This window comes from Stegodyphus dumicola, chromosome 6 (genome assembly GCF_044657685.1).
Source record: "Stegodyphus dumicola isolate Sdum_Otavi_A_Nest chromosome 6, ASM4465768v1".
In the NCBI taxonomy this organism is placed as follows: domain Eukaryota; kingdom Metazoa; phylum Arthropoda; class Arachnida; order Araneae; family Eresidae; genus Stegodyphus; species Stegodyphus dumicola.
The window spans coordinates 35,659,476-35,686,514 of NC_140773.1; the positions used below are offsets into that span (position 1 = coordinate 35,659,476).

At 34.4% G+C, this 27,039-nt stretch overlaps 1 protein-coding gene across 1 annotated transcript in view; it reads left to right on the plus strand.

Annotated features, from left to right (window-relative positions):
- The window catches only part of LOC118182172 (protein turtle-like), a 553,469-nt gene that overhangs the window by 205,610 nt on the left and 320,820 nt on the right, over positions 1–27,039 (plus strand). The window contains exon 2 of the mRNA XM_085818215.1: positions 5,171–5,506. Within this exon, the coding sequence (XP_085674341.1) occupies positions 5,171–5,506 (336 nt within the window). The remainder of the gene's footprint in view (positions 1–5,170; positions 5,507–27,039) is intronic.

Below are 27,039 nucleotides of genomic sequence, written 5' to 3' on the forward strand. Positions count from 1 at the left end.
AAACTTTCAACTCAGACGAAACTGCATTATTTCACAAAAACAGCACAAAATAAAAAGTTAGGAGGTTGCTCATGCAAATATACCGGAAAAAAATCTGAAGGCACGCATATTAATTCTTGAGAGTGCCAACGTAAAGATGGCAGAGAAACATAAAATTATTTTGCCATAAAATGATAAGATGTACTAAAAAAGAGATAGAGGTTCTTAGAATTGGAAATCAAACAAAGGACCTTAAATGTTATTGGCATCATTTGGTAAACGATATAAAAGTGTTGAATGAAAAATTTCCTACCAGTTTAAAAGAAAAAAAAATCATAATTGTCATTTAGGTTGTACATATAGGCACACAAAGTTTAAATCGTTTATGTTTATTCATCTCCAAGTAAAGCATCGCTTATATACAGCAATTTCATGAGAAGTTTGACACCATATTACTGACACCAACTTAGAGTATTTTAAAGAGCTATGAGAGAAGCATCTCAGCATGCTTCGCTTCGATGCGCTCGTGGTAGAAAAGAATTGGTGATCCAAGTTAGAGTATACACTCAGAGGCAATTTTCGACAAGGAGTACGAAAGGTAGGGACATATTTCTAGAACATGAAAACTTGCTAAGATATATATATATTGCGAAATAGCTGGAAATTAGAGTCTTCGAAAATTTTCAATTTGCAGGAATCCCAAATGCATTCCGACGATCTAATAACATCTAAAGATTCAAGAACTATGACGTTTAGAATTTTCAGTAAAAAAATCTTTTTCATAAATTCGTTACGAAATACGGAAAAATGAGAGTTTCAGATGCAAATATTCTATCATTTGCATATAGGCAAGCAAGTATGCTCATGGTCTAAAAATTGTTTGTGCAGGAATTGTCAAAATATTATAACTGGTTTCCTTTAATAGAACTTAATGCTAAAGTTTATGAATTTATTAAGAGTTTTCATGCTATCTGAACAAGAAATTACTAATTTTTTTGTGCATTTACAGCCATAGTAGAAGGGTAATGACATACAAGATATAATTGCAAAAGATTACCTTTTGATCGTAACAAGAAAGCAGATTCGTTCGCGAAAGAAGCTGCAAAGAGTGCCATTTTCTCTGAGCATCCAACAAAGTTACGTCCCTTTATCTCAAAAGATTCCCTAAATAAAATAAATGCTATTTGTCAAACGCTCAGTGTTCAGCCACTTATGCTAATTCTTGATGGAACACTTATATCTAAGTATAAAGACGTTTATATTGCATAGCTTTGTTAAGGTATTGCATGACTGATGTATTATATTGCATGGCTAATGTATAATAATATATGATTAATGTAATGTATTATATTGTATTGCTAATGATGTTGTATATTTTATGCCTGTATTATATTATTCATGCAATATTACCCAATTTATTATGTATCGTATTGAAAGACGAGAATTAGATAACCCCATCAGCTGGACCATTCAGGATTTTGATGCATCTATACCTTTAGTTGATCAGTTTCCCACTTTATTATTAAAAGGAAAAGTCATCATAGAAAATGTAAATGGTAAAGATATTCTGAAGTGCCAAGAAACACTGATGTACCTATACATAATATACAGCATCTCTGCATATACCGATGCTTACTGCACATATACTGATGCTCACATTGTACTCTAGATACTGGATGCTTCCGAATATTGGTATAAAATTAATGGATAACTCTGGAAGAATCTAGCCTATTTTTGGTCCTGAGAATAACAACTGTGTAGCTAAATGAATTTTAATGCGCGGGAGCTAACTTTTAGCAATATGGAGACAAAAGGTAAGATTGATTCATCTTATACGACAGTTTAAAAGTGTATTTATGACAGTAAGAATCCTAATAAAACGCTGAACTTAAGACAATCGTGTATATAGTCACAAAAGCACTGAATGAAAACGATTAACCTCAACTGGCAAGGATCATCTCTGAGACAGGAATAAAACTCTATTTCATGTAACATCAGAAATTGTAGCTGCCGCTTCAACAAGCACCACCCTGAGGACTGTGGATTATTCCCCTTACGAGTAGATTAAGACAGAATACACTCAACATATGCGCAACACAGAGACCTGCAATGCAATTGGTCTGGACTTGGAATTTGGGCACTGGATGCTTAATGACAAGCGTCGAGTAAACAGTACTGGCAACCCCATCTTAAACCATTCCGGGTTGATAGAAGGATCGTGTAGAAAAATGACTCCATAAATTCTGTATGTGAAGAAAAAGGGCACTGTACAGGCTATGATGCCTACCTAGTAGCATATGGTTTATTTAACTGGCTTTAGTGGAAATTTCTCGTTATAATCACCTATTCCAAACGCTATCGATCCCATCTCGAATACCTTGCACCGCGCACTGGAACACGGAAAACCAACACCTCCGATTATAAAAAAATCATGGATTTCTGTGTAACAGGTATTATGTAATTGTAAACATAATACTCCAACATAGATCCTGTATATCCGCAGTTAAGCTAATATGGCAAATCTAGGTTATATTAACTCGGTATAGTAATTTTTGGCAGTTCAGTGTATATTGTTACTGTGCTTTCTTTACATAATTTAGTTTATTACTTTCAAATTTAATTATGTTTTACATAAAGTTTGCATCTGATACAATCTAATAATATAAACATTGATGACGAGAATGAAAATTTTATAGATCGAGAAATTCTAATTTTATGTAGTTACATGAGGCGAATTCTGCAATATGTTAGAACGTTGAGAAACTCCACAAAATTTTGTTATATACGAATTTGATTATATTATAAAATAATATTCTCAGAGACTGAAATTGCACTCATATAAAATACTTCCGTTTGATGTATTTTTCCAAGAATATATATTAGCGAAGTGTAGTAATGTATGTTTCCCAATTTAATTTTAAAAATAATTCTTATAATTTACTTTAGAAAATATTTGCATCTTTGTCTTTCATCCAAACTTTGCTTGTTATTTAATGAGGATTTTGTCATTTTCGAATATACTTCTTTTATTATTATTCCTTTAGTGATTATTATGCTATATTTCCATACTTCTGAACTTTAAGCTAAATTCAGAGACGAAAATATATCACTTCTTCCCTTGAAGTTTAAATGTACTTTTATATGAATTTTAAAATTAGATTTTAATTTTGTTAATTTAAATCTCTACCTTGATTTAAATCTCCGCAGCTGTAGGTTTTTAAAGCGTATTTAAATACCAGTCACAAATCAGATTAGTCTTTACGGTTACATACAATCGAATAGTTTTATAGAAGTAACATAAATTTAAAATAAGCAAATAAAAACGCGATGAAATAATTTTTTTTAAATATCCGATAATGGTACCGTGATTTTTATTTAATTTATTTTATTACCCTTTCATCATAGCTTATTAATAAATGATGATATATGAGCGATCATAACTCTAAAATACTTATATGAAAAATGATATGATAAAATACTTATATGAAATTCAACACAAGTAAACTATATGAAATTCAGCACAAGTACACTATTAGTTCGGTCAATCCATATTAATAGGATGTTATTGAAATCTTGCAAAAACCACGTCGTTGTCAAACTTAACATGCTTGTGTGATACGTGCCACAGCGTCCAAGATCTTGGTGAGAGACCCATGTCCGATGTTACGATCGTCTCGTACACCATGTATTTCATGTATCTCCACATACAGAAAGCCCGAGGAGTCTGGTAGGGAGATCGCGGGGGCCTTGCGACTGGTCTGCCTCTGCCAATCGAGCAATCAGGATGTGTCCTATTGAGGTATTCTCTTAGAGTGCTGCTAAAATGTGCAGACCCTCCATAATGCTGAAACTAAGTGTTTCAGCGTGTAGTTGCTGGAACGTTAACCATGAGATCCGGCAACACTCTTTCCACAAAATGTCCATAAAGATTTAAGTTATTGAACCAATTCTTCCTGGAACGTCCACGCCTGATCACACTTCCCACTCTCTCATAAACCTGCTAGCATTGCCCTCTAACTGTCCGTGCGCATTTTCAGACACAAAGTTCCTATGTAAATCTTGTTTATCACAGTATAAAAGACCAGCATATTTATATTGGCAACGCTTTTTTGAGACGCCTTAATCACTTACGCAACCTAACTGATTTAATTGTTAATTCTGTCCCCGCGATGATAGTTATGCAACTTATCACTCAGCCTTAATTATCCAGTGAAATAACTCTAAACACAATGGAAGGTTTACAAGACTAAGCGAGCCTATAATTTTTAGCTGAGGCATTAAACTCATGCAAACAAATACGACCAGCTAGGCTAAATGAAATTCAAGTAAATTTAGAAACTGGAAAGCAATACTATCGATAAATTCAGCCATTGTTGCCAAAAGCTCTTTTGAAACTCAAGAATCCAGTAGTAAAATATGTACATATAATTTGCATCCTGGTGGGAGACGACTAAAGTAGAAGCAGCATTAACGGTAAAAATAATAACATAACTGCTTATTAAACATGAAAGACTACAAACATTGTTCGGGTATTGTACAGACTGTTATTTAATCACTTCTTTCTTCAGAATACCACCTTGATAGCATCTCCAAGGTTAGATCAATATAACAGCTTCGAAAAGGTTTGATTTATATGATTATGGAAAAGCACACTAGGCCCTAAGTATAGAAGCTCCTGGGCAAAGAATATTGTGAGGTAAATTGGCTCGTATCCACTTTACACGTAGGGAAAAGAATTTAAACGCCCATGCAGCCAGTCGTTCTCCAGAAATGGAACTTAGGTAGAACCGCTAGTGTTCAGTGGTCTTGTACCGCTTGGCATCTGGTGAGCTTCTCTTAAGAAGCAGTAGAGAGAAAATTACAAATATCTAAGCCTTCTTTGGAACCGGGTTCATGCTAAATTATGTGACAGCCGAGGTTGATAAACACCATACGGAAGAAGTCGACATTGGACCGAAATAGAGAAACGTATGTCCTCTCACAGGTCTAACAGGCTTGCTATGCAACAATTTCAACTCGAGTTTTCTCGAATTATGGAAGTTTTCTTTCATACTTTGTACACTTTTTTTAAACAAAAATTTTAACAAGAAAGGATAATTATATTTAAAAGTCACAGTTTAAATGTTAATAATAACTTTGTTGCATTTTAAAATCTAGCGCTGTTTATTCAAATATAGTTTTTATTTTCTAGATCATCCTGTTGTGAAAACCATAGCCGGATATCCTGCATATATTCCTTGTAATGTATCAACGCCATTAGCTGAAGACGAAGCATCGTTGATATTGTGGTATAGGACGGATAATCCGAATCCCATATACACACTGGATGTGAGAAATGCACGCATTCAAGAGGCTCGCCATTTCCCGGCGGAAGAATTGAAAGGACGAGCTTATTTCAACATCAGTAGACATCCACCTATTCTCAGAATAGCTACAGCGAAAGCCGAAGATGAAGCTGATTATAAATGCAGAGTGGACCTCAAGCGATCTAGAACTCTTATTCTGCATACCAGACTCGACGTTATTGGTGAGAAATCATAACCCCATATTGACACTATTGCATAATTTTCTAGTTTTTCCTTTCAGGTTGGGAAGAAAGTAATTTCGGTTTTTAGTACGAAATAAAACTCAATTTTTTCAGTACAAAAATTATCTTTAATCAGTCAAATATCTTCCATTCTGTTTTTTGAGATATCGCCATTTTTCTGATAACTTCATGCCTCCGCATTGGTAGAACTTTGCTCTTTATCAGCAAAAACACGCAACCAACTGCGATTTCAGGTTATCGCTATTACTGAAATGTTTGCCTTTATGAGGTTTGGCAAAGTTGGAAATGAATGATAATTCAATGATGCAAGTCGGTGCTATGTAGAGGATGTGATATCACTTCCAAGCTCGAGTAATTTCATACATGTTACTAATGTGTGAGGCTGGCACTTTTTGTGGTGGTAAAACACGATTCCTTTGCGATTCTCCAGTTCAGGCCGTTTTTCTCTTTGATTAGCATCCTTCAATATCAAACGTTGTTGGCAGTAAACATCTGAGTTAATTGTATAGTTGCTTGGAAGCAGCTCAAAATAGACACCATTGTAATCCCACGAAAGTGACAACATGATTATTTTTCTGAGAGTTTAGCTTTCGATATGATTTGTGCTGATTTGTCATGCTTGGGCCATGATTTTTTTTTTTTTTTTTTTGATTAATGTTATTGTAGACGACCCACTTTCCATCATCAGTAATAATTTGTGTCAGAAAAGGGTCAATTGTATTACGTTTGAAATGCATATCGCAAATACTGATTCGTTGTATTAAATGAGTTTCTTTTAATTTTATGCGGAGCCCAAATATCGGGCTTTTTAACAAGTCCAAGATCTGATTTTCAATTGTTGTTTGTGATACATTTAAACATTTTGCAGTCTCACACAGTATGACAATTTGATTCAATTATCTCTTTCATTTGGTTATCTTGAACTTTAGAAGTTTGACCAGAAATTTCGTCACCTTCAAGTGAAAAAATCTCCAGCACTAGAGTTTCTAAACTACTTCTGACACATGCGTTCTGTTATGCAATCAACACCATATATTTCACATACACCTTTGTGAGCTTCACCTGCTTTCTTTATGAAACTGAAAAAGTAAAATATGTGGAAAATGTTTATTTAATGCACATGTTAAACAAACATGTGAACAAAAATACACGGAATTTGTTTCTATAGCAGCCTAAAATTGTTAGTTGCCAAATCCCAAAAGAAAAAAAAATATAAAATTGGCAGAAGAATAACAAACGATCATAACGCTATTTGTGCAAACCGAAATTACTTTCTTGCCAACCAATATTTATTTCCTTATAATTTCGTTTGTATTTATTTTTGTACTGGTATACATTACATTTTATTATTTATTTACTTTTTATTTTATTAGTTTATTTTTATGGTAAATTCATATTTTTTTGCATATTTCATTCCATTTTGATTTAAGCTCTCCTAGTATTGTTTGTATGCATTTATTTCATGTATTATATTTACATCCTTTTGAGCCTATTAATGTTAGAATAAGGATAACTCAATCAGAATTGCAGATATAGGAAGAAATCCTATTGACAAGCCATAGGGAATTTTTTTTTCCAAATCGACAATAATTGGTGATTTCCCAATCTCTGAAAATATTCTGAAAATTTTGAAGAAAGCACTTTTGGGGTTCTAAGAGCACCTTCTCATCTCTTCAAAAGTACTCTTAGAGTCAAGTAATTTTTGGTACGATTTTTAAAATTTTGTTGTCAATGCTTCTTAAAGTATAAAATCTGTATGCTAAACGAAGAATGAAGACTGGAATAAATGGATAATAGATTTAATGTATCGCTGAAACCTCCTGCTTAGAAAATATTTTTTATTAGTTGCATCTTTAGTTATAAGTTAAACTAGCACATTTAAATGATGTTGATGATGAGGTAATTATGGCTTATCAAAACAGCGACAATGCTTCTTTTGTTTTACTACTTTTAATTCTAAAACTCTCAAATACGCTTAGGTATTTAACCAAATTCTTCAAGTATTTCCTTTTTGAGAATATACTGCATTCTAAAAGAACCTGTATTTAGTTTCTTTCTTGATGCAAATGGAAGTGTAGAAACAAAACTTTCTATTACCTTTATCTATTTTTTGCTCTTTTAAAAAAATAATCAGCATTGACATTTATTTTAATTTCTTCCGGCTTAATTCATATGTTCTGTTAAAGTTAGTGCAAGTTGTACACAAATTGAACTCCTGTACTACAGCATTTGCTCTTCCTGTGTTTGGCGTGCTGGGGATATCTTCAATTCTGGAAGCGCAGTTTTATTAAATTAATACTAAATGAAATCAAAAACTTATATCTTAAAAAATGTCTCCATTGTCCATCTCAGTATTTAAAATTAGTGATGAGCCTTTAACAGAAAGGAATTTTATCGTAATAATGGAAGACTTTAAATTTCAATTATCTAACGAAATCTATTATTAAAAGTGATAAATACATTTTCTAGCTGAATGTATTATATCAATTATAAATATATTGACAAAAACTATAGAAACACATTTCAGTCATAACTAATATTATCATGTTTTCTAATAACGCCTGACATTTCTTTATTATTCCAAATTAAAAAAAGCAGCAATATTTTGTTCCTAAAAATGAAAATATTATGTGCAGTAAAATGAAAGTTATGACAAAGGTTCTCTATCCCAAGCAAAATAACACGACACAACAAACAGTAAAGAAACATAATAATTTTTGAAAAATACAGTTTCTATTATAGAAACATTTGCTAAATAATAATACATTTGCCATGTTTGTTAGGTATTTTGTAGAGACATTAGGTTAATTGGAAGCAGGAGAGATGAAAAATGAGCAACGCCCTAGCAGGGAATCGGACTACGGACCTCTGGAACACGCGCCCAGTGTGCCGACTACTACACTACGAAGGTATGGCAAGAGGGCGGGAGAAATACCTTATAATTTTCACCGGCCTTTTTAATAAGCTATTAAAAGGACACTGATATAAACATACTAGTCTCAAGATACACTGCGAAAAACGTATCTAAAAAGGCAAATGCAATAATATCTAATAAGAAGACTGGAATTCAAGCTGAAATGAAAATTCGCCCTACAGACTCTTCCGAAGATTAACATCAAACGGATAAAAACAAATTAGGCCACCCCGATTGGTATAATGGTTAGCGCTGCTGGCCGTCGTATCTTAAGGCCCGGATTCGAATCCTCGAAAAGACTTGAATGCTTGTAAGTTTATAGCATCTCTGCGACACACGAAAAATAAAAGAGATTGTGCAGTCCAAAAAAAAAAAAAAGTAAGACAATGGGTTAGTTAAGATAAACGTTGCACATATGGTAAAGTATTCAGGGGTTGGAAGGAAAACGTCAGGTTAGGTTATTTGAAAACGGAAAAGCACAGCAAGCAACACTCAGACTGTGCCTCTCAGGGAAGCTTTCTAAAGGTAGACTGGCTCATATTCACGTTACACAAGAGGAAGATAACGGGAAATCAATCACGTAGACAGCTTATTCGCTTGAGACTGAAACTACATCAAACGTCCAGCATTCAGTTAACTTAATCACTTAGTTATTGGTGACGCGAAGGAAAATACAAGCAGTTTGACAGAATCTGCTATTCCGTGCTTCACATTAAGTAGTAAATTTTTAAATTCTCATTTTGGGCTAAAGAGTTAAAGAAGACCCTCCGGCCTTATTTAACTACTTCACATCCAATCCGCCCCACACGGCCCTTTATTGAGACAACCAGAACCGCCCGAAAACGGCCGAGATTGCAATTTTGTTTTCTTCCCTTCCCCTAAGGTATGCAGTAGCAGGTGCAGTTTCCTTAACTGCATTGTATGAGTTTACCGCAGACAGTTTGTCCTAAGCGGATTTTTTATCTTTTATTTGCTCGTGACATTTCATTGGACATTTCATTGTTGAATTTTTTTTTTTTTTTTTTTTTTGTAGAATGTGCTTTTAAGCTTTAAACAGCAATAAAAGTGCAGTTTAAAAATGTAAGGACTATATTTATTTTTAATCAATTTTTCCTTCCTATAAAAATAACGAAAGTAAACAAAATCTCAGTCGCAATCATATCTAAGCCAGAAAGGCTGGTTGGTGTGACCTTCAGAATACGTTTATAAAGAACGGGGTTAAAGGCTAATGGAAACATTGTTAGAAATTACAAATGATATCATTCGAAATATTCACACCTATTTTCTGCGTTAATGAACGGGGAGGGGAGGAGGGGAGGAATCTGCAGTGAAACTAGAAAAGTATTTCGGGCGTTTCGGGATTTTGAGGATACAGGTTAGCTAAGGGTCTGGATTTCAAAGAGTTAAAATAGTGAACAACTGGGCCATATCTCATTTTTTAGGAAAATTCCTATGGACTGCAAGGAACTCATCAGATCACATTTATCCATCGACTTATGTAATGTACGCAGTTACGTAAGGACACGAAAGGCGTAACTTTGAAACTGTAGTTTACTAATGAGCAATAAGAACCTCGCAAACAATTCCTTGTTTTCACTTCATGTAAGTCTTACATATAAACAATGCGTGCGCAGTTTAGTCACTTGATTATCACTGCAACGGTTCGTTGTTTATTTATATTTAAAAATGAATTGGAAGCGCAAAATAAATTTGTAACAAAAAGACTAGCCGAGGTTTTTAATCTGATAGACATTGCACCTGCTAAATTATCATCTATTAATCCTAACAAAAGTGGTTCGAGAAAGTTAACAACCACATCTATTCTGATATGTTAGGATAGCAAAAGGCGTGTGAACGCACATCGTATTCTAGCTACGTTTGTGAAATGCCGGTAATAGGGCGTCAAGATGTCTACTAAAGTGACTCCGACTACACTCAGCTCAATATCGAGATGGGTAGATGTTACTAGACAACAGTATTTCTCCTTTAGAGTCAACCACCTCCATGGCACTGAGCCTAATTAACCGTCACAAAACCTTAATTTAGACAAGATTACTTAATTTTATTTTTATGTTCTTTTAAATATTTTTCATATTTTTATCTTTTATATCTAAGTAATATTATAGTTTATATCTAAGTAAATATTACACTATGTGTTATTGAGAAAATAATTCTGTGTAAATTATGTACTAAACAATTTATAAATTAGACTTACATAAAATTTAAGTTATGGAAAGATATACGAAATGCACTGCTACGTAACTTAAGATATATTTGTAATTACAGAAAGTGAACATGAGATAGTTATTAACCTATGAACAGAAATGTGTATGCAATATGTAGTTGTATGATGACTATCATTTTGCGGTGTGCATATTGCATCTCCATTTTATTATTATATATGTAATAATAATAATAAATTCTGTTGGTAATTTATATTACGAAGTTCTTTTCTCTTTATAACTGCATTGCTAAATTTATGATTTCATGCTCCAGAATTAAATCTACAATTTATCAGGATTTTTGCTTGAAATGCTTCTAGTAAAGGTGGAACATGCAATTCAAAACTGATTCTTTGATTGATATTGTGCCATTAAAAATAATTGAGCATTATAAAGCGAGTGAAATAATCGACGTTTTCCGATTTTTTTACAACGTTTGTATTTCTTATAAGCATATTTATTAAACATTTCTTTAAAACTTAAATCATAAATCACTTTTTTTTTACCTCTCATATAAATTGAAATCTCTTCAAAAGATACTGATCAAACTTTCATAAAAAGAGCAACTCAACTGCATATTCTGCTGAGATTGCATTTATATACGAAATGTTATTCATATTTCAGGAAGATGTAGCATGTACTTTCATGAACATGGGTTTAATCTACCTTTCACTCTTTCTTAGCAAAAATATGCTTGGAGTTAAACTTTATTTTAAGTCTCTATCTACTTACATTTGACATATTTCGGCTGTATTCGAATAGTTTTGTAGTTTTGCTTTCGATATGAGTTTTTAGGAAGAATATTTAGGGAATGAATGAATGATATAAATCATTTTTACTTTTGCTTTCAACTCTCGTTATATTCTCCATTTCCATGTCATATGAACGTCTGCCTCGAAATTTCTATCAGGAATCGATAAAATCCCAGTCATGTTTTCAAGAATTTTTGAATTGCAGCAGTAGCATTTTTGCTAGACACCGGGGAAACTTTATTGTTATTATAAAAAGCGTTAATATTTGTGACATGACTTAAGCGATTCCTTCATCGAGTTTAATTATATATATTTGAATGAGTATTTCTCTTTTTTTTCTTTTCTACCTCTCGCAGCTTATGGTCATCTCTGTTCTGTGTCCTTTCCGTTTCCTTCTTGTACGGCTGACTCGAAAACCAGCCTCTGATTACGAACAGATATAATTTTAATACCGAATCCCTAACACTCGATATGCCTGCCACCCGTTATGCAGCAAGCATTGAGACTCTAACTCCACTCACAAGATTCTGAAGATTATCCAGTGTGATGAATTTGACAGCTGCACGGATGTAGTTCTGATGACCATTCAGAGTTACAGGTAGTGAAAGTAGACAGGCCATACGCTTCAAGATACTTCAAAGCTAAAAACCACATACGATGAAATCCTGTGACCGTGGCAGCCACTTGTAAAACCTCTGAGCATTGGGGTCTAACTCGATCTGTACATCGAGTTAGTAGGTTATCCTTAAAAAAGCTGCTTGATTTGGTCACGCATCTGCTTCTTTGCCGAGGGCCAAACGCCATTTTAGATGACACTTCTGTCTTCCTGCTAAAATAAGGACAGCGTTTCTCAAAAGAAAATATGAAAATAATTTGAATTAACTGAGTTTTTAATAAAATTTCGTCAAAATATTCAAGCAACTATTAATTAAGAAGCCAGTTGTGTAGCCCATCTTATTTTATTGTGATTTTACATCTTATGTTTTCTGTTAAGTTACTTAGCCACAAGTGGTGGTAGAAATTTAACACAAAGCGAGTTAATTTTTTGTAATGTCAAATTCAAATAAAAAGGTTATTTAAACCTTCTTCTGCAGTCATCTGTTCTTCCAAGGCCTAGCGAGAATTCGCTACTAGTCTTTTCAGCTAGGATCTACAGTAGATGATTCTAAAACACACTAGAAGACTCTACGTTATTCATACAAAGGATATGTATATAGATAGATACTGCAAATTAGATTTTCTTCAAGAAAATAGTATATTTTATCTACCAAATAGTAAACATACACATAAAGGTAAAAATTCTAGTTTATAGCGTTTTTTGGAATGTTTAATCCGTGGGCATTTTCGCTTGATGTCCCAATAAGTCAGCCATTATATGTGCATCCCATTTACTTTGGTAAAATGCCTCCAAAACCTTCAAATCTTGGTGGAATCTCTTACCCTGCTTATCACCGAATGCGCCAAAGTTATTTGGGACGTTATGAAAATGACTATGTAAAGTATGCAGTTTGATGCTCGTAATGCGACCAAGCATTTGAAGCTCTCCAAAAGGTGCTGGAAAATTTCGCTGTAATTCTGTGCTCGTGTATTTCCAAGAACGTCTTTTACAATGTTTTTGAACATCAAACAAACGTTCTCTTGAAGTTCTGTCATTGTTCCGATGAAATGTTCATGTTTAAGGAGCTGCCAAATCTGTGGACCATCAAAACCACCAGCTTTTATCTTTTTAAATGACAGGCTAGGAAATGCCAAAAAAAAATGACAAAATTCAAACAGTCTCCTTCAATAAGCAAAGCTTTAACAAATTGCTTCACGAGAACCAGCTTTATATAAAGAAGGGGAAATGTAATGTTTTTTCTGTCGACAAGTGGCTGATTTAGAATGTTGAAATCCCCAGGTTTCAGTAAAGAACTTGGGGGCCAATTCGACTATACCCACTGCTTCTCACAAGCTCTGCAATCCCACATACACAAAAACAGAGATGCTTTCTATGTTTGCGTTGTTGGCCAAGGAGGAAGCAGATCATTTTAAGGTCAACACAGAGGATCCATTGGTGCATGCGAGATTGCATCAAATCAATGACTCCCCTTATGTCTGCATATTCTTCACATAAACAAACTGAATGGTCTAGTGGGACTGTTCCAAATAAATCTTTCATGTGAAAGAGGACACACTTCAAGCTATGCTTTGTGCTATCGATGAACAGTCTCCATTGAGTGGCGTTACAGACTGAAATTCCCAACTCTTCCATAAAACCATGTATGTTATAGCAAGACACACATCCATCGTCACTTCGAAAGTACATGCTGGTCAAGTCCCTTGCGAACGGAATCATCTTCAGTTTCAAAATTTTCGTCGTTGGGAGTCAATTCGATAACCACAGGAGTTGTATTCCTGTATTCACGAAAAGGTAATTTTTTAAACCTGGCACTGGGAGTTTAGTTGAGTGAGGCATGGTAGGCTTGTAAGGGATGGTAAACTAGGATACTCAATTTAAAATTTGTTTTTCTTGTTATAGCTTGAAGGTGCCATTATATAAAAGTAATAATCACTTGAGTGATCTTTGGGCTCTCGTCGAATCATAGGTATAGCAAATGGAAATTTAGAACGTGTTCTCTTCACCCACATTCGTAAACTCTCGAGACACTGCTTGCACACTTTGTGGTTAACCTGTGATTTATCTTGGCTACATATTTTCACTTTAAAATAAACAAAATAGGTTTGCCTAACAAATGTCTTGATGTTTGTTCTTTGACTGGGAATAATAAAACTGCCACATTTATAACAAAACGAATCTGAGCTTTTTAAGCACGTACGTGAACCAGCGTAGGTAGACTTAAGGAAAGGTTTTACTTCATATATAAATAAAAACTAAACACTGCTAACCTCATGTACAAACAAGAACTCTACGTCGGAATGCTCTTCACTTTATCAGAGCGACACACAATGTCTTACTACAATATCACAAGCGTAACTGATCAAATCAAGGTATGGGCCTGTCACTGGTCCCTTGTGGCGTCACCTACCTGGCGCGAATGGGACGGCTAATGTGAACCAATAGGAGAACAATAGTATTTTCTGTGATCTACGTTCGATGTCGCAGAGTGTGCTTACATTCATAAAATGTGTATAAAAAAAAACCCTGACGTGGCAAATCGCCATTTTAACAATAAATAACGCCAAGGACAATGTGACTCGTTTTTTCAAGACTACCGCTGTCGCTGGCATAATAATTTTGTTTCATATATCTTCTGCTTTTTCTAATTTCAGTTCCTCTAGCTATTTTGACAATCAATTGTAAGAAAATCTATCGTTTCAAAGCTCATATCCATTTCTCTTACACCAGCAGCCCGCACTCGAAAACGCTCACAAAAGCAGAAGAAGGTACTTTCCTCTCCTATGGAAGGCAAAACGACCCTTTAATTCATAATCTCTTACCTGTGCCTGTAACATAAATTACTCCTTTTCTCTCACTATATCAAGAAAAACAGCTAGTTATTTTCCCTCGACTCATAACATTCTTCCCGGCCTACATAACATAATAAAATTTGATGATAGTTTTATTGAATATGTTAGTTTTCGTTTTAAACATTATGAGTGTAATAGAATGTGAATGGGCTGAATACGTGCACAATTGCTGAACATTTTATAATAGCATCTTAAAAATATATGTTACGCTAAATGCTTGCTCGATTTAATAAATAAACCAATATTTTTTTTATTTATGAAATTGTGTGGTTTATTCATTAATTTACCTCTTGAAGTTTTAGAATAATTCTCCGTTTTCAGTTTAAGAGTTTATGGGCAAATTAATTAAAAGGCAGTAAAGGAATTCAAATGAAGAAAAATGTCTTAACGGAATTGAACGCTGTATAAAATGAAGTTAATTAAGGTAAATAAAGTGATGAAACATAAACAAAAATTGAAACATAATATGATAATATATTTAAAATACGAAAATAATGTATAATGCGATAAAATAATGAAATGAGGAATAGTCAATATCTTGCTATTCGAAGTGAATTAATTCTGAAAAGTTAGATGTAATTTAATACGAAATACATTAAAACACTTTTATTTGATTATTTTGGCAGGATTAAAAAAAAAAACTAATGCTAAGTAATGCACGCTAAATTTGGATTCATACATATTTTATATCGTATGCAAACTCAATTATTACAATTGAATGACAATTTAAACAGACTGAAGTATTGAAGTATTTGAAAAACTGACTAATTATAAATGTTTACAATGTCGAAATACGTTAATATCTAGTAATGAGAAAGAACTGAAAAAAGGTTGTAATAGGTCTTACAAAATCAAATATAAAAGAAAATTTAAGAAATAGGTGAATTATCTATAAAGCTGCTGTTTTGAAATGGATAGAACTTTTTACGGGTGCAAACTTTTTTTGCGCAAGTTTGGTTTACTTAATTATGGCAAAGTACACTAGGGCTATCTGCCTAAGAGGAGGGATGCCTTCGTGGAGGACTTTCTAAGGGAAACTGGCTCGTATACACGTTACACATGGGGAAAACTCGAAAACGCCCATGCAGCCAGCCCGTTCGCGGGATTCGAACCTCGGACCGAACTACCAGTGTTCAGCGCCGCTGGTGGGCTTTTTTGCGCAAGAAAAGTCTTCCTTTTTGACAGAGTACTTTTTTAACATCGAGAATGAAATCCTCGTGCAAAACTATTATACCTAACGAAGACTATTATACCGCTAAATTTTATCATTATTTATCAAACTTTTGCCTAAATTTCTTAGTTGTGTGCTTTTCGGAAGTTCCGGATTTGTCTCATGCTTAATATAACTAATTAAAACGCAAAGGAACCTCGTTAATATTCTTTATGTAATACATACATTACTTAAGTTTTAAAAAAGTATCTAGTTGAGTCTTTTTAGTACGCAGAAAATATTGAACATTCACAGTTTCGTCTGAGGTAGTTTTCAACACGCAGAGAAAATACGTGTATTTAATTCTGACAAAGAAAGCTCCTTTCAAAATAATTCAACTCAAATGCTGAATGTAATGATGAAGAACAACGTATATATGTCGTGTGTTTTAAAAAAAAACAATATACTTTGAATAAAAAATTTGAAATAAAAGGTTTGGAATTTATTCAAACTATAGTTAAAATAATTAACATTTGTTTTTTTTTCAGAAAAGTGAAATTCATTAAAGCGGATTAAAAGGCTTTCAAGGGACAAGGGAATTCAACGCGTCTCGCTCTTAACAAAAGGAACGAAAGGCCCCTCTTATCTTGTTAACGCAAACAAACTCAAGCAAAATACCTTTCATGAAAATGGGCACCGAAAATAAATGAATAATAAGTAAATTTACTTTAAAAATGGACTTTTTCTAAAAAGGAACGAACTGGACTTTTCAGGGTGAATTTCTAATTAAACTAGAAGCTGAGCTCAGACAAATTAAAAAAGAGTCAGCATTAAAAACTGATGTACCTATATGAACAAAAGGGACGGCAAAAGAACTATTAAAGCAAAATTTACAAATTTATAATAACGTTATATAGAAATTTTATTTTTAATCTACAAATAAGTTGATGGATATGGATATTTCATTCTTCATATTTACAAATTTAGCGAAATACGCACTCATATACACATACACGCAGGCATATACACACATGCACATTCACATACAGAGGCTGTTCACAAATTTTTTAGACGATGTATATTGTATTCACAAAACTAAATTACATAAAATTCTTACGTTTTAAATGTTCTATTTGACATCCCTTATTCTGAACTATCTTTCGACACCGCAATTTCCAAGATAATAATGCCTTTTGAAGTGGCAGAAGAGATATTCTATCCCATTCCTCCCGAACAGCTTTCCAGAGTCCTGTTAGGGTTTTGGGACAACGTTTGGATAATGCAGTTTTTAGAAGTCCGAAAGCACAAAAATCCATAGGTGACACATCGGAAGATTGAGTAGGGATATCAGTGAAGGGTATGGCCTTGATGCCAGTTTTTGTTCCATTCTTTTAGGAAATTTACAGTGGATTTTGATGTGTGACTGCTAGCTTTGTCCTGATGGAGTCTCACAGATGGATGGCACTGTGGGTAAAGCGATGGTATTTCATGCAGAAGAATTGGCGATAAAATATGTTCCTGATAGTATTTGGAGTTAATCTTGACATTTTTTGCACTCTCTTTATTTTTAACTTGCCATTATGAGAAAAACCAGCAACAATCATGAATCCCTTAGAAAAACTTTCTTTCGATTCTTTGAACCATATACTTAAATTTTTTCTCATCTTTTATGATAATAAGTGGTTCTTTTTTTTGTTACAATCATTTAAATACACCCATGCGTCATCTATTGTGACAATTGTTTTCCATTTTTCTTTGGATAAGTGTTTCTCATATTGAATTCTGCAGCGTGTTCTGCGTTGAGCGATATGCTTTGGAAGAAGACGATGCACATTGCGTTTTTTCGTTTTCTTAAGATTTAAATCAACGTTTATCATTTTGCTTACAGTGGACATCGAGCATTTTAATGATTTTGCAACTGTCCTTTGACTAAGGGGATTTTCTTTTAACATTAAAAAACGTACCTTTGCAATAGTCGAAGATGTCCGTTTTTTCCTTGGATACTTGTTTGGAATTTTTGTCCCACTTGAGGCTCCAATTTGACGTTTTCTTCCTTTCTTGTTGATGACATAACCTATCGACGCTTTAGATATCACAAAACCATGACTCTCATATCGTTTTTGGATAACGAAGTATGCATATTTCTCTTCGGAAAGAGCGTAAATGTAGTCTTCGAACCACTGCTTTGTTAAATTCGCCATTTTGAATAAAAACAAAACTTTCAAGCCACAGACGATAATTTTGACTTTTAAAAACATACTACAATTGCAATTACTTCTTTTGAAGCAAACGATTTTTTATTACCGCTTACCAAAATCGTGTAAAAAATGTGCGAACAGCCTCTATATTTTATATATGTATATATGTATGCGAATAAATACAAAGCAGTTCAAAGCCTTATCCAATTCTGTGCTGAAAGCAGGAACAATATACTATATAACACATAAATGTACATATATATATATATATATATATATATATATATATATATATTTAATATATATAAAACACTTACTACTTACTACTTTTATGTATACATATATATAAAAGTAGTAAATCGTAAGAAAGTAAAACCTAGATGGTAAAAAATTGCGCGTTGAAGCTGCAAATTTTAAAATAGAATGATATTTGATACCTTAGAATTATAGAATGTTTTACCTCTCATTTCATTATCATTCTATATACACATATACACTGGTGTGCAAAAATTAAGGACGAGACGGTTTTTTCAATATAACTTTGTACAAAAGCTTTCCAAATCAACACATTTAATACCGTAAGATCCCCAATACGTAAGGACATGAGTAATGTAAGCAACACTTACTAAAAGAGAAATCAGAGGGATAAAAAGAAGCTTTATTGAAAAAGTAGCATGGAGCGCAATGCGACTGAAGGCCGAAACATTCCTGTGATGGGTGCCCAGCAAGAAACATCCGGTCTTTAATAGGGGATATGATCTCCCCTGACTGCTAGGCAGGTTTCACAGCGTCTGCCCATGCTGAGAATGAGGGTGTCAATGAGTTGTTGAGGCATTGCTGCCCATTCGTCTTGCAGCGCCAATCGAAGCTCCGAAATCGTTACTGGTGGTAAGGTACGAGCTGCCAAGCGTCTGCCTAGAAAATCCCATACATGCTCGATGGGATTGAGATCTGGAGATCGTGCCGGTCAATACATACGTTCAATATCCTCACTCTCTAAGAGCTGTTCGGCAGCTACTGTGCGATGACATTGTGCATTGTCGTCCATGAAAAGGAACTGCGGACCCATAGCGCCCCTAAAAAGACGCACATATGGAAGAAGAATCTCTGAACCTGCGTCGAAGATGTGAAGGTCTGTACGACTACCAAGCATGATGCCTCCCCAAACGAGAACACAGCCACCTGCATACCTGTCTCTTTCAATGATGTTCGAGGGATGATTGCGGCTTCCCCGCTCTCTCCAGATGAGTATGCGATGAGAATCGCTACTCAGACTGAATCTGCTCTCATCTGTAAAGAGGACTCGTCCCCATTCGTTGTCTCTCCAATTCCGGTGTTCCCGGCATCACAGAGAACGCCTTCTCCGATGGGCAGGCTTTAGAGGTACACACCGTAAAGGGCGTCGTGCAAACAGACCACCACCGTGCAGTCTTCTGGCCACGGTAAAACGCGATATCGGTCGTCCAGTCGCCTGTGTCATGTGTCTAGCGATTTCTCCCGCTGTCTGCCGCCTGTTTCTTCTGGCCTGTAAAGCAATATACCAGTCATCTGCGGGTGTGGTTCCTCGTGGACGACCACTACTAAACCCCCGGATAGCTGCTCCTGTAGTTTGAAATTGTCTCCAAAGTCGTGAAACGATGCTGTGAACAATTCCGAACTCTGCAGCAACACTTATCACACTGCGGCCTTCCTCCAACTTCCCAATGATTCGACCTCGGGTAAAAGCATCCAGGTGTCGTCTAACAGATTGATTAGTCGCCATTTCTCGCTGAGGCAGCAACTCGGTTTGATTTTAACTGCTATATGGCGTGCAATCTCTTTGCCAGAAATACTGATCTTACACCGACAACATGCTTTATACTACTCAGACACTCCCCCATTACGTCTACCTGCAAATCTGCGCATGTGCTACCGTACATCACCTTACTTGACTGCTCTTTCTGTCCGCTCTGCCTCTTCGTTCAGCTGATATGCTAATTTTTCGACTTCGTCCTTAATTTTTACACACCAGTGTATATTTATATTTATTTACTTTGCTTTTTCTCATGTCCTGGATTGCATATATTTGCAGGTTTTTTTTATTATATCTGCTGAAAATAATTAGATTTTTAAAATTTGCTTATGCTTTCGATGATATAATTTTCCACACTTTTGTACGCCTTATATCGATCAGCCGGTAGTAGTTGAACTCATAAAGACACATGTTTCTTTCAGAATACTTTTGAGATTTTTCTTAGCTTTAATTTGTGTCTTTTCGATTCAGTCAGGCTGATTTATTTGCTTGTTTCGCTGCACCATCCCTCTGAAGATGATGCAGAAAAGCTATAAATTTCTTATTTCATTTTTCGTTTTGACATGCTTTCCCCTTTTTTTCTTGCAGTTTACTAGTGTGCTTCTGGTTTTTGATTTCTGCATATATTTATTCCGAATTGAATAATGGATGAATTTTAAACGATTATTCAATTATATATATATATACACACACACACACATATATATATATATTCATTAAATTCGAAACATAGTTTAAGCCATTTGAAATGTCATTCAATTTTGGAATAGTGAACTGGCGCCAAAAAATTTCGAAATTTCCAATGAAAAAAAAATCCTAGAGTTAAAACCTAAAGCGAATGTGAGTTGTAGAAAATAGAGGAATAGAAATAGGGCACCTGATATCCGCTTTGCTTATGTGCGTGCTCATCCTATAGAAATGAGAGAGTTGACTTCTTAGATAAAGATGCCTTAAATTTACCCATTGATATCAATATTAGCATTCCAAAGAGATATTGGAATTCTTTTCATTATAAGAACCTTTTATCTATGTGGATTGAGGAATGTATTTCATTTTGTAATGTTGAAGTCACCAGAAAGTACTTTTCTTCTATTTACCATAGACTGCCTTCCGATTCTTTCCTCTGTACTATTTTAAATTTTCTCAGTTTTTATCTGGTCACGGTAAATTTGCAAGTTACTTGTTTCGTTATAATCTAAGATCAAATAATTTATATGAATGTTCAAAATGAGTACCGCAGGATGTGAAACATTTGATTTTCTGATGCCTACATTTGATGGCCCTAGATTATGCTTGCAGAATGATTTGAAAATGTTCTGAGAGACTTGGCCAGTGAACTTATTTGTTTTCGGGAAATCCAGACTGTTGTTCTATGCTTTTGTTGGTTTTATTTATGCATGCAACTTTTAATGTTTTAGTTAACTTACTTCTGTAAGGCTCGTATTGTACATCTGTGGTGCACGGGGAGTCTGTGTGTTTTCAAATATAAAAATATGAGAGTTGTTCCAAAATCCTCAGAAAAACGACGTTGTAAGAAACAAAACCCGTACAAAAAAAGTAACACACAGACAAGATAAGGGCGAAAAGAATTTTTAAAAAATAAAGGCAAATATATTTAACGTCTCCCAGCACATATTTTCTTTTCTATTTCAGTTTTCTTAACAATTACAATATGAATGGACTCAAAACTGAAGGATCACTAAGGATCAAAGCTATAATACATGAAATAAGTATTTATGGTTACAATAAAGAGCCGCAAAATCAAAATTATACAAGTTGAGAAAAAAAATTACAGAAAATGTTCTAAAACATAAAAGTAAATACACAACAAAACAAAACGCACAAAACAAATTATTATATAATAAGCTTGTAGAAACATCAGGTTATTTGGAACCAGGAGAGTTGAAAAATGTGCAATGCCTTCGCCGAGAATCGAACCATGGACCTCTGCAATACACACCCAGCATGCAGACCACCACACCACGAAGGCACGTCAAGAAGGCGGCAGAAATACCTTATAAGCTCAATTATTTATGTGCAACAAAAATGTGCAACGTTCGCCTTTTTCGGATCAGTCAGTTATCGGGCGCCAGTGTAGAAATAGGCATTTTTAGACCAGAAAACGGGAAAAATCTCAACTACAATTTTGGGCCCACCAGCGGCCGAGCGGTAAAGTCGCTGAACACTGGTAGTTCGGTCCGAGGTTCGAATCCCGCGAACGGGCTGGCTGCATAAGCGTTTTCGTGGTTTTCCCCATGTGTAACGTGTATACGAGCCAGTTTCCCTTAGAAAGTCCTCCACGAAGGCATCCCTTCCCTTAGGCAGATAGCCCTCGAGGCTTTGCCATAATCACACACACACACACACACACAACTACAATTTTGTTGGGTTATGGTTATGGTCATGCGCCACTGACCAGGCTTCCGATCTAAGGTAAAACCGAACGGAAAATTTTGTTATGTATCAGATTTCAAATCTTTCAGTTGATAGTTGGATGTGTTAATCGCAACATCATATGAATACATGACAGGAAGGCGTTTCATTACCTATAATGTAAATTTCCCCACTAAATATATATAGGAATCGTGCATATTCCTATTCCTATCAGGGATGCACAATTTTACTATATCTTATAAGTAGGCTTATATAAAATATGCAAATTAGTAATTATTTTCTGCAGGCTTCTTGGGCTTACAAAACATGGAAAATTTTTAGAAGTTTTGAAGATAATTAAATCTCATTTGCTGTTTATAAAAACACATCTCAACTTTTTGTGAAGTTAAACACTGCTTCATCGATGGTGTCAATTTCTGCAATCGCATTTACATCGATTATTCCAGACTGATATAATAATACAAATTAATAAAATAGGTCTCATTCGAGAAAGTAGTCAAGGAGTTGTCGATGTGAGTCAAAGTTTTCTTTAGACGAAACTAGACAAGCTTCTTTAATATTTATTTTTTTCTGAGGTATTTCCAACAAGCATTCTTTTCGGAAATTTCAGCCATTTTGATTTTCCTTAACCAGTTCTATTCCAAGTTTCTGAAAAGTTTCTGCCACAGTTTGCTCTATCTTTTTTACAATTTTCTCAGAACGTTTTGATGAGATTTCGCAAGTAATAGTCTACCTGCTTTTTATCAGATGCAATGTAAGTCTTCAGCATTTTCTTCTTCAAAATTAACTGAGCGATGTGCACTATTGATTGACTGTTCCCACGAGGATTCGTTTTCAAGTAACTGGATTTTTTTCTCTTTCCTTCATTTTTAAGCTTCGATTTCAATTTTGCTTCTGCTTAGTTTTTTCCTTTTTTTTCCTCCCTTTTGTCAGACAATAAAAAAGTAATAATAAAAAACATTTTCGAGGTACAACATGAATTGCTTGGCCAGAATGCCAAGATGCTTCTTTAATGGATAATAGACATCCTGCCAGCGGACTCTCTTTGTCTGTTATTATGACAAATTACATTTGTCTGACCTAATCACAAAAAGTCCACGTATCGTAGAAAAGAGTACAAGAATGCGTCTATCATTTTTACAAACCTTGGGCACCATATATGTGACAATAAGATTTTTCCCAGTGCCAAACCAATTTTGAGGGAGAGCACCCAGGGGTCGGTCCGAGGATCTACTACCCCTCTTCCTGTTCCACAAAATCAAACGACAGGACTTTTGGTTGCCGTATATAGAGAGTGCTTCCATGCCGCAAAGAAACTGTACAACATCTGTGCCTTCTATGGAATTCGAACCCAGGCCCTTCAGTATGGTATTCAGAGTTACGAACCGCTTTCCCGTTGTCTTGTAATCTAAGAGAAAAAAGCTTGATAATGTGGTACGATCAAGACATTAACAAAACCAGTTTATTAAATGTTCCGGATTATCATAATAAAACTGTATAATAAGGAAGAAAGATTTTTTTCGCGGTTTCGAATGTATTTAGGGACGGCGAAATTTCCTGTAATAACTCCACAAGCATATTTAATTAATAAAACATAGTAAATAAGTTTACTCGCAGTTTAATTATATTTACTTAGGTCCACCTCCATTGAAGTCATCAATACAAGTTCATTCTTTTCGTAAATTCCGCTTTTTAAATAAAAACAGAATATTCAAACACAAACTAGTTCTTGTTATTTACAGTTATATTTGTATAACTCCTTGATCCACGAAAGGATTTATATTAACAAGCTCCTGGTGAGTTAACCTTTTGAGGCCGGGGCTTTGGTAGCAGTAAAAGCTACCAAAGGACGCGGAATCTTGAACCGAATGTTTTCCCCCCCTTTAAGAAATCACCTCCTATTTGCAACAAAAATTCATTTGTGTAGTTTAATGGATTCTCAGAGGGGTGCATCTATGTCGCAAAAGGAAGACCTTTGAAAGAGATAAGTGGTTAAACCACAGGGGTGTCAAATTTGACATTTTACCCCACTTTTTAGCCTGGAAAATGGGGGGAAAAGACATGGCCACTAAAGTGGACAACCCCGTCTTTTCAAAGAGAGGACTATGGCCACTATAATGGCCATCCCGTCTTCAAAAGGTTAATGAAATCAGATGTTTCGGTTCCCTTATTTGTTTTAAGTTTTGAAAACATTCAGTTCTGTTGGCAACTAAGTGATTTCGGATTTTAAATAAAAAAAGAAAATTTGTAAATATTTTGTTATTTTACTGGTGAGTTTTATATTACATAGGTGCGAAAAAAGTGCTGTTTAGAAATAAAATTATAAAAAAAAAAAAAAAAAAAAAAGGTATGTTAGCAGGAGTGAGTCCAAAAGCAGACTGCTCAGTTGTGAGCTCAGCGATTACATACGAAACCTTAACAAACCCTGCAAGCAACATTGGTATACTTTCAATTCTTTTTTAGTATTCACTTAAATGAAAATGATAGGGTTTCCAAACAAGTTACAGACTTTTTTCCGACAGAGTTTGTTGACCACTGCTTTTAGAGGAATGTTATGTGAAGACATCTGATTCCTTTTTGCCTATCAATTAGCCGCAGACGTACAACAAGTAATGTATGTTTATGTCTAATATTGATGTAGAAAGAAGTAGAGAATTTATGTGTCCCAGCAGCATATAGCCATGATAATTGCATTTTTTCCGTGCTTCTAAAACCATAAATATCGACATAGAGCTGTCTGAAATAATTGACAACCCGACTGGCAGATTCAAAATATTGTTATTATTTGTGATTTAAATAATAGCATGAATCCTGTCAAAACCGTAAATCATGCCAAAACCGTGAGACTGCATATTTTTTATATTTTCAATTTTACCATTTTTGAAATTGTTTTTTGATGTTTAACTGCACAATGAAAACAGAAAGTCCCATAATCCCATATTGTATGAAATATGTTTAAACAAAAACAGCAATTACAAGTGGATTTCTTTGGAACTAAAGGTATGTCTAATCTCTAAGTTTTTTTTCCTCGAAACAAAGTGTTTACTGGTTCTGAGTTTTGGCAGTATGCCGACTATCCAGAAGCAATTAATTTAAATTAAATGGATTTTGACTGGTAAAAAAATTAGTTATGCTTCTGTAATTAACGAAAATGATATTTTTACGGTTGTCAACACCCGTACGCTTCGTAAATGAAGCATTTTTCTAAACTGAAATAATAGCTCTTGATACTGTTTGAAATTCTAAATCCTGGGAACATGCGTAAAATCACACAAAATATATCATTTTTCTCTCAAAATTATACGTGATTTAAGAATAAGATTTTTTTCTCCTCAAATAAAAAAAAAATTAAAAAAAAAAGATTAAGACGTTTCTGCATATTAAACGTAAAATTAAAAAATAAGTCTCCCACAAGTTTTTAATATATTTGCTGCTTTTATTTATTGCGTTAATTAAAGCAATTTATCTAGGAGGAAAGATAAGTGCGAAAGGTGCCTTTCGTAATAAAAAAAACATGCTATAATTACTTCCACTCTGAAATAAATTTGATAAGAAAAGTGCGACCTTAATACTCATTCGTTCTGTGTATTAATTAAAATAATACATCTCACTTTTAATTAGAAACATAGCAGCAGTGTTTTCTGAAACGTGAAGTGTTTTAGTGAGCAAAACAACTGTTTTTTCAGCTATTGCCTGTCTATAACTACAGCTTTTATGTTAACTTATATTCATTTATTAAATCCTGTTTTTTTATTATCTAATGCTGGCCACTTGCTTATTCGAGAATGGCCACTCCTAAGGACGCAAGTAATGGCCATTTTAATGTAAAGGCATCTAATAGTATTTATTTTTCAAAAGTTTGGAAGTTTTAAAAAGAATAATCCAATATCTACTCTCTTTATTTACTCTAATCCAATTTCAACAGTCATTTTGAATTCACATACTTATTTGAAGAAAGGAAACACACAGCACATGCTTAGATATAGCGTTAGAAACATTGTTTATTAATGAACATAAATGGTGCAAGTATTCATAAAAATTATTATTCGAATGTCATATATTAGACTCATTCATAAGTAAATCACTTAGGTTAATTTTTGTAGAAACCTAGGACAGTCAAACAGACGCTGGTGATTTACAGTTTAAAAATTATTAGTAGTCAACCGATAGATCACGGTAGGGCCAGGCCGTAAATAAAAATATTTTAATTAAAATTCAATAGTAAGAAATCAATGTCTATTAAAGCTGTTGATGCACGTGACTTACTGGTTAACGATAATTGGCCGGCGACATACATATTATCATTTCATTGTGATGTAGATAACTCTCAAACGTTTTAAAATTTAAAATTAAATTGAAGGAAAGTTATACCGCTTACCTACAACCGCTGACAGTTGATGCTGTCAGCCACCGATAACAATTGACGTTCTCTGGCGTCAGTACCGTGTACGGTGTGGCAGTAAATTGTGATACATTTTAAAATTTAAATCAAATCGAAGCGTTGCGATGCTAATGAAAACTGAGTACGGGTTGGTCTCTGGTCACGTATGGGTACCGACATATCGCTGATAAAGCGCGAGGCTATAAATTTAGATTGACTGTCAAATTTTAATTAAGCCAAA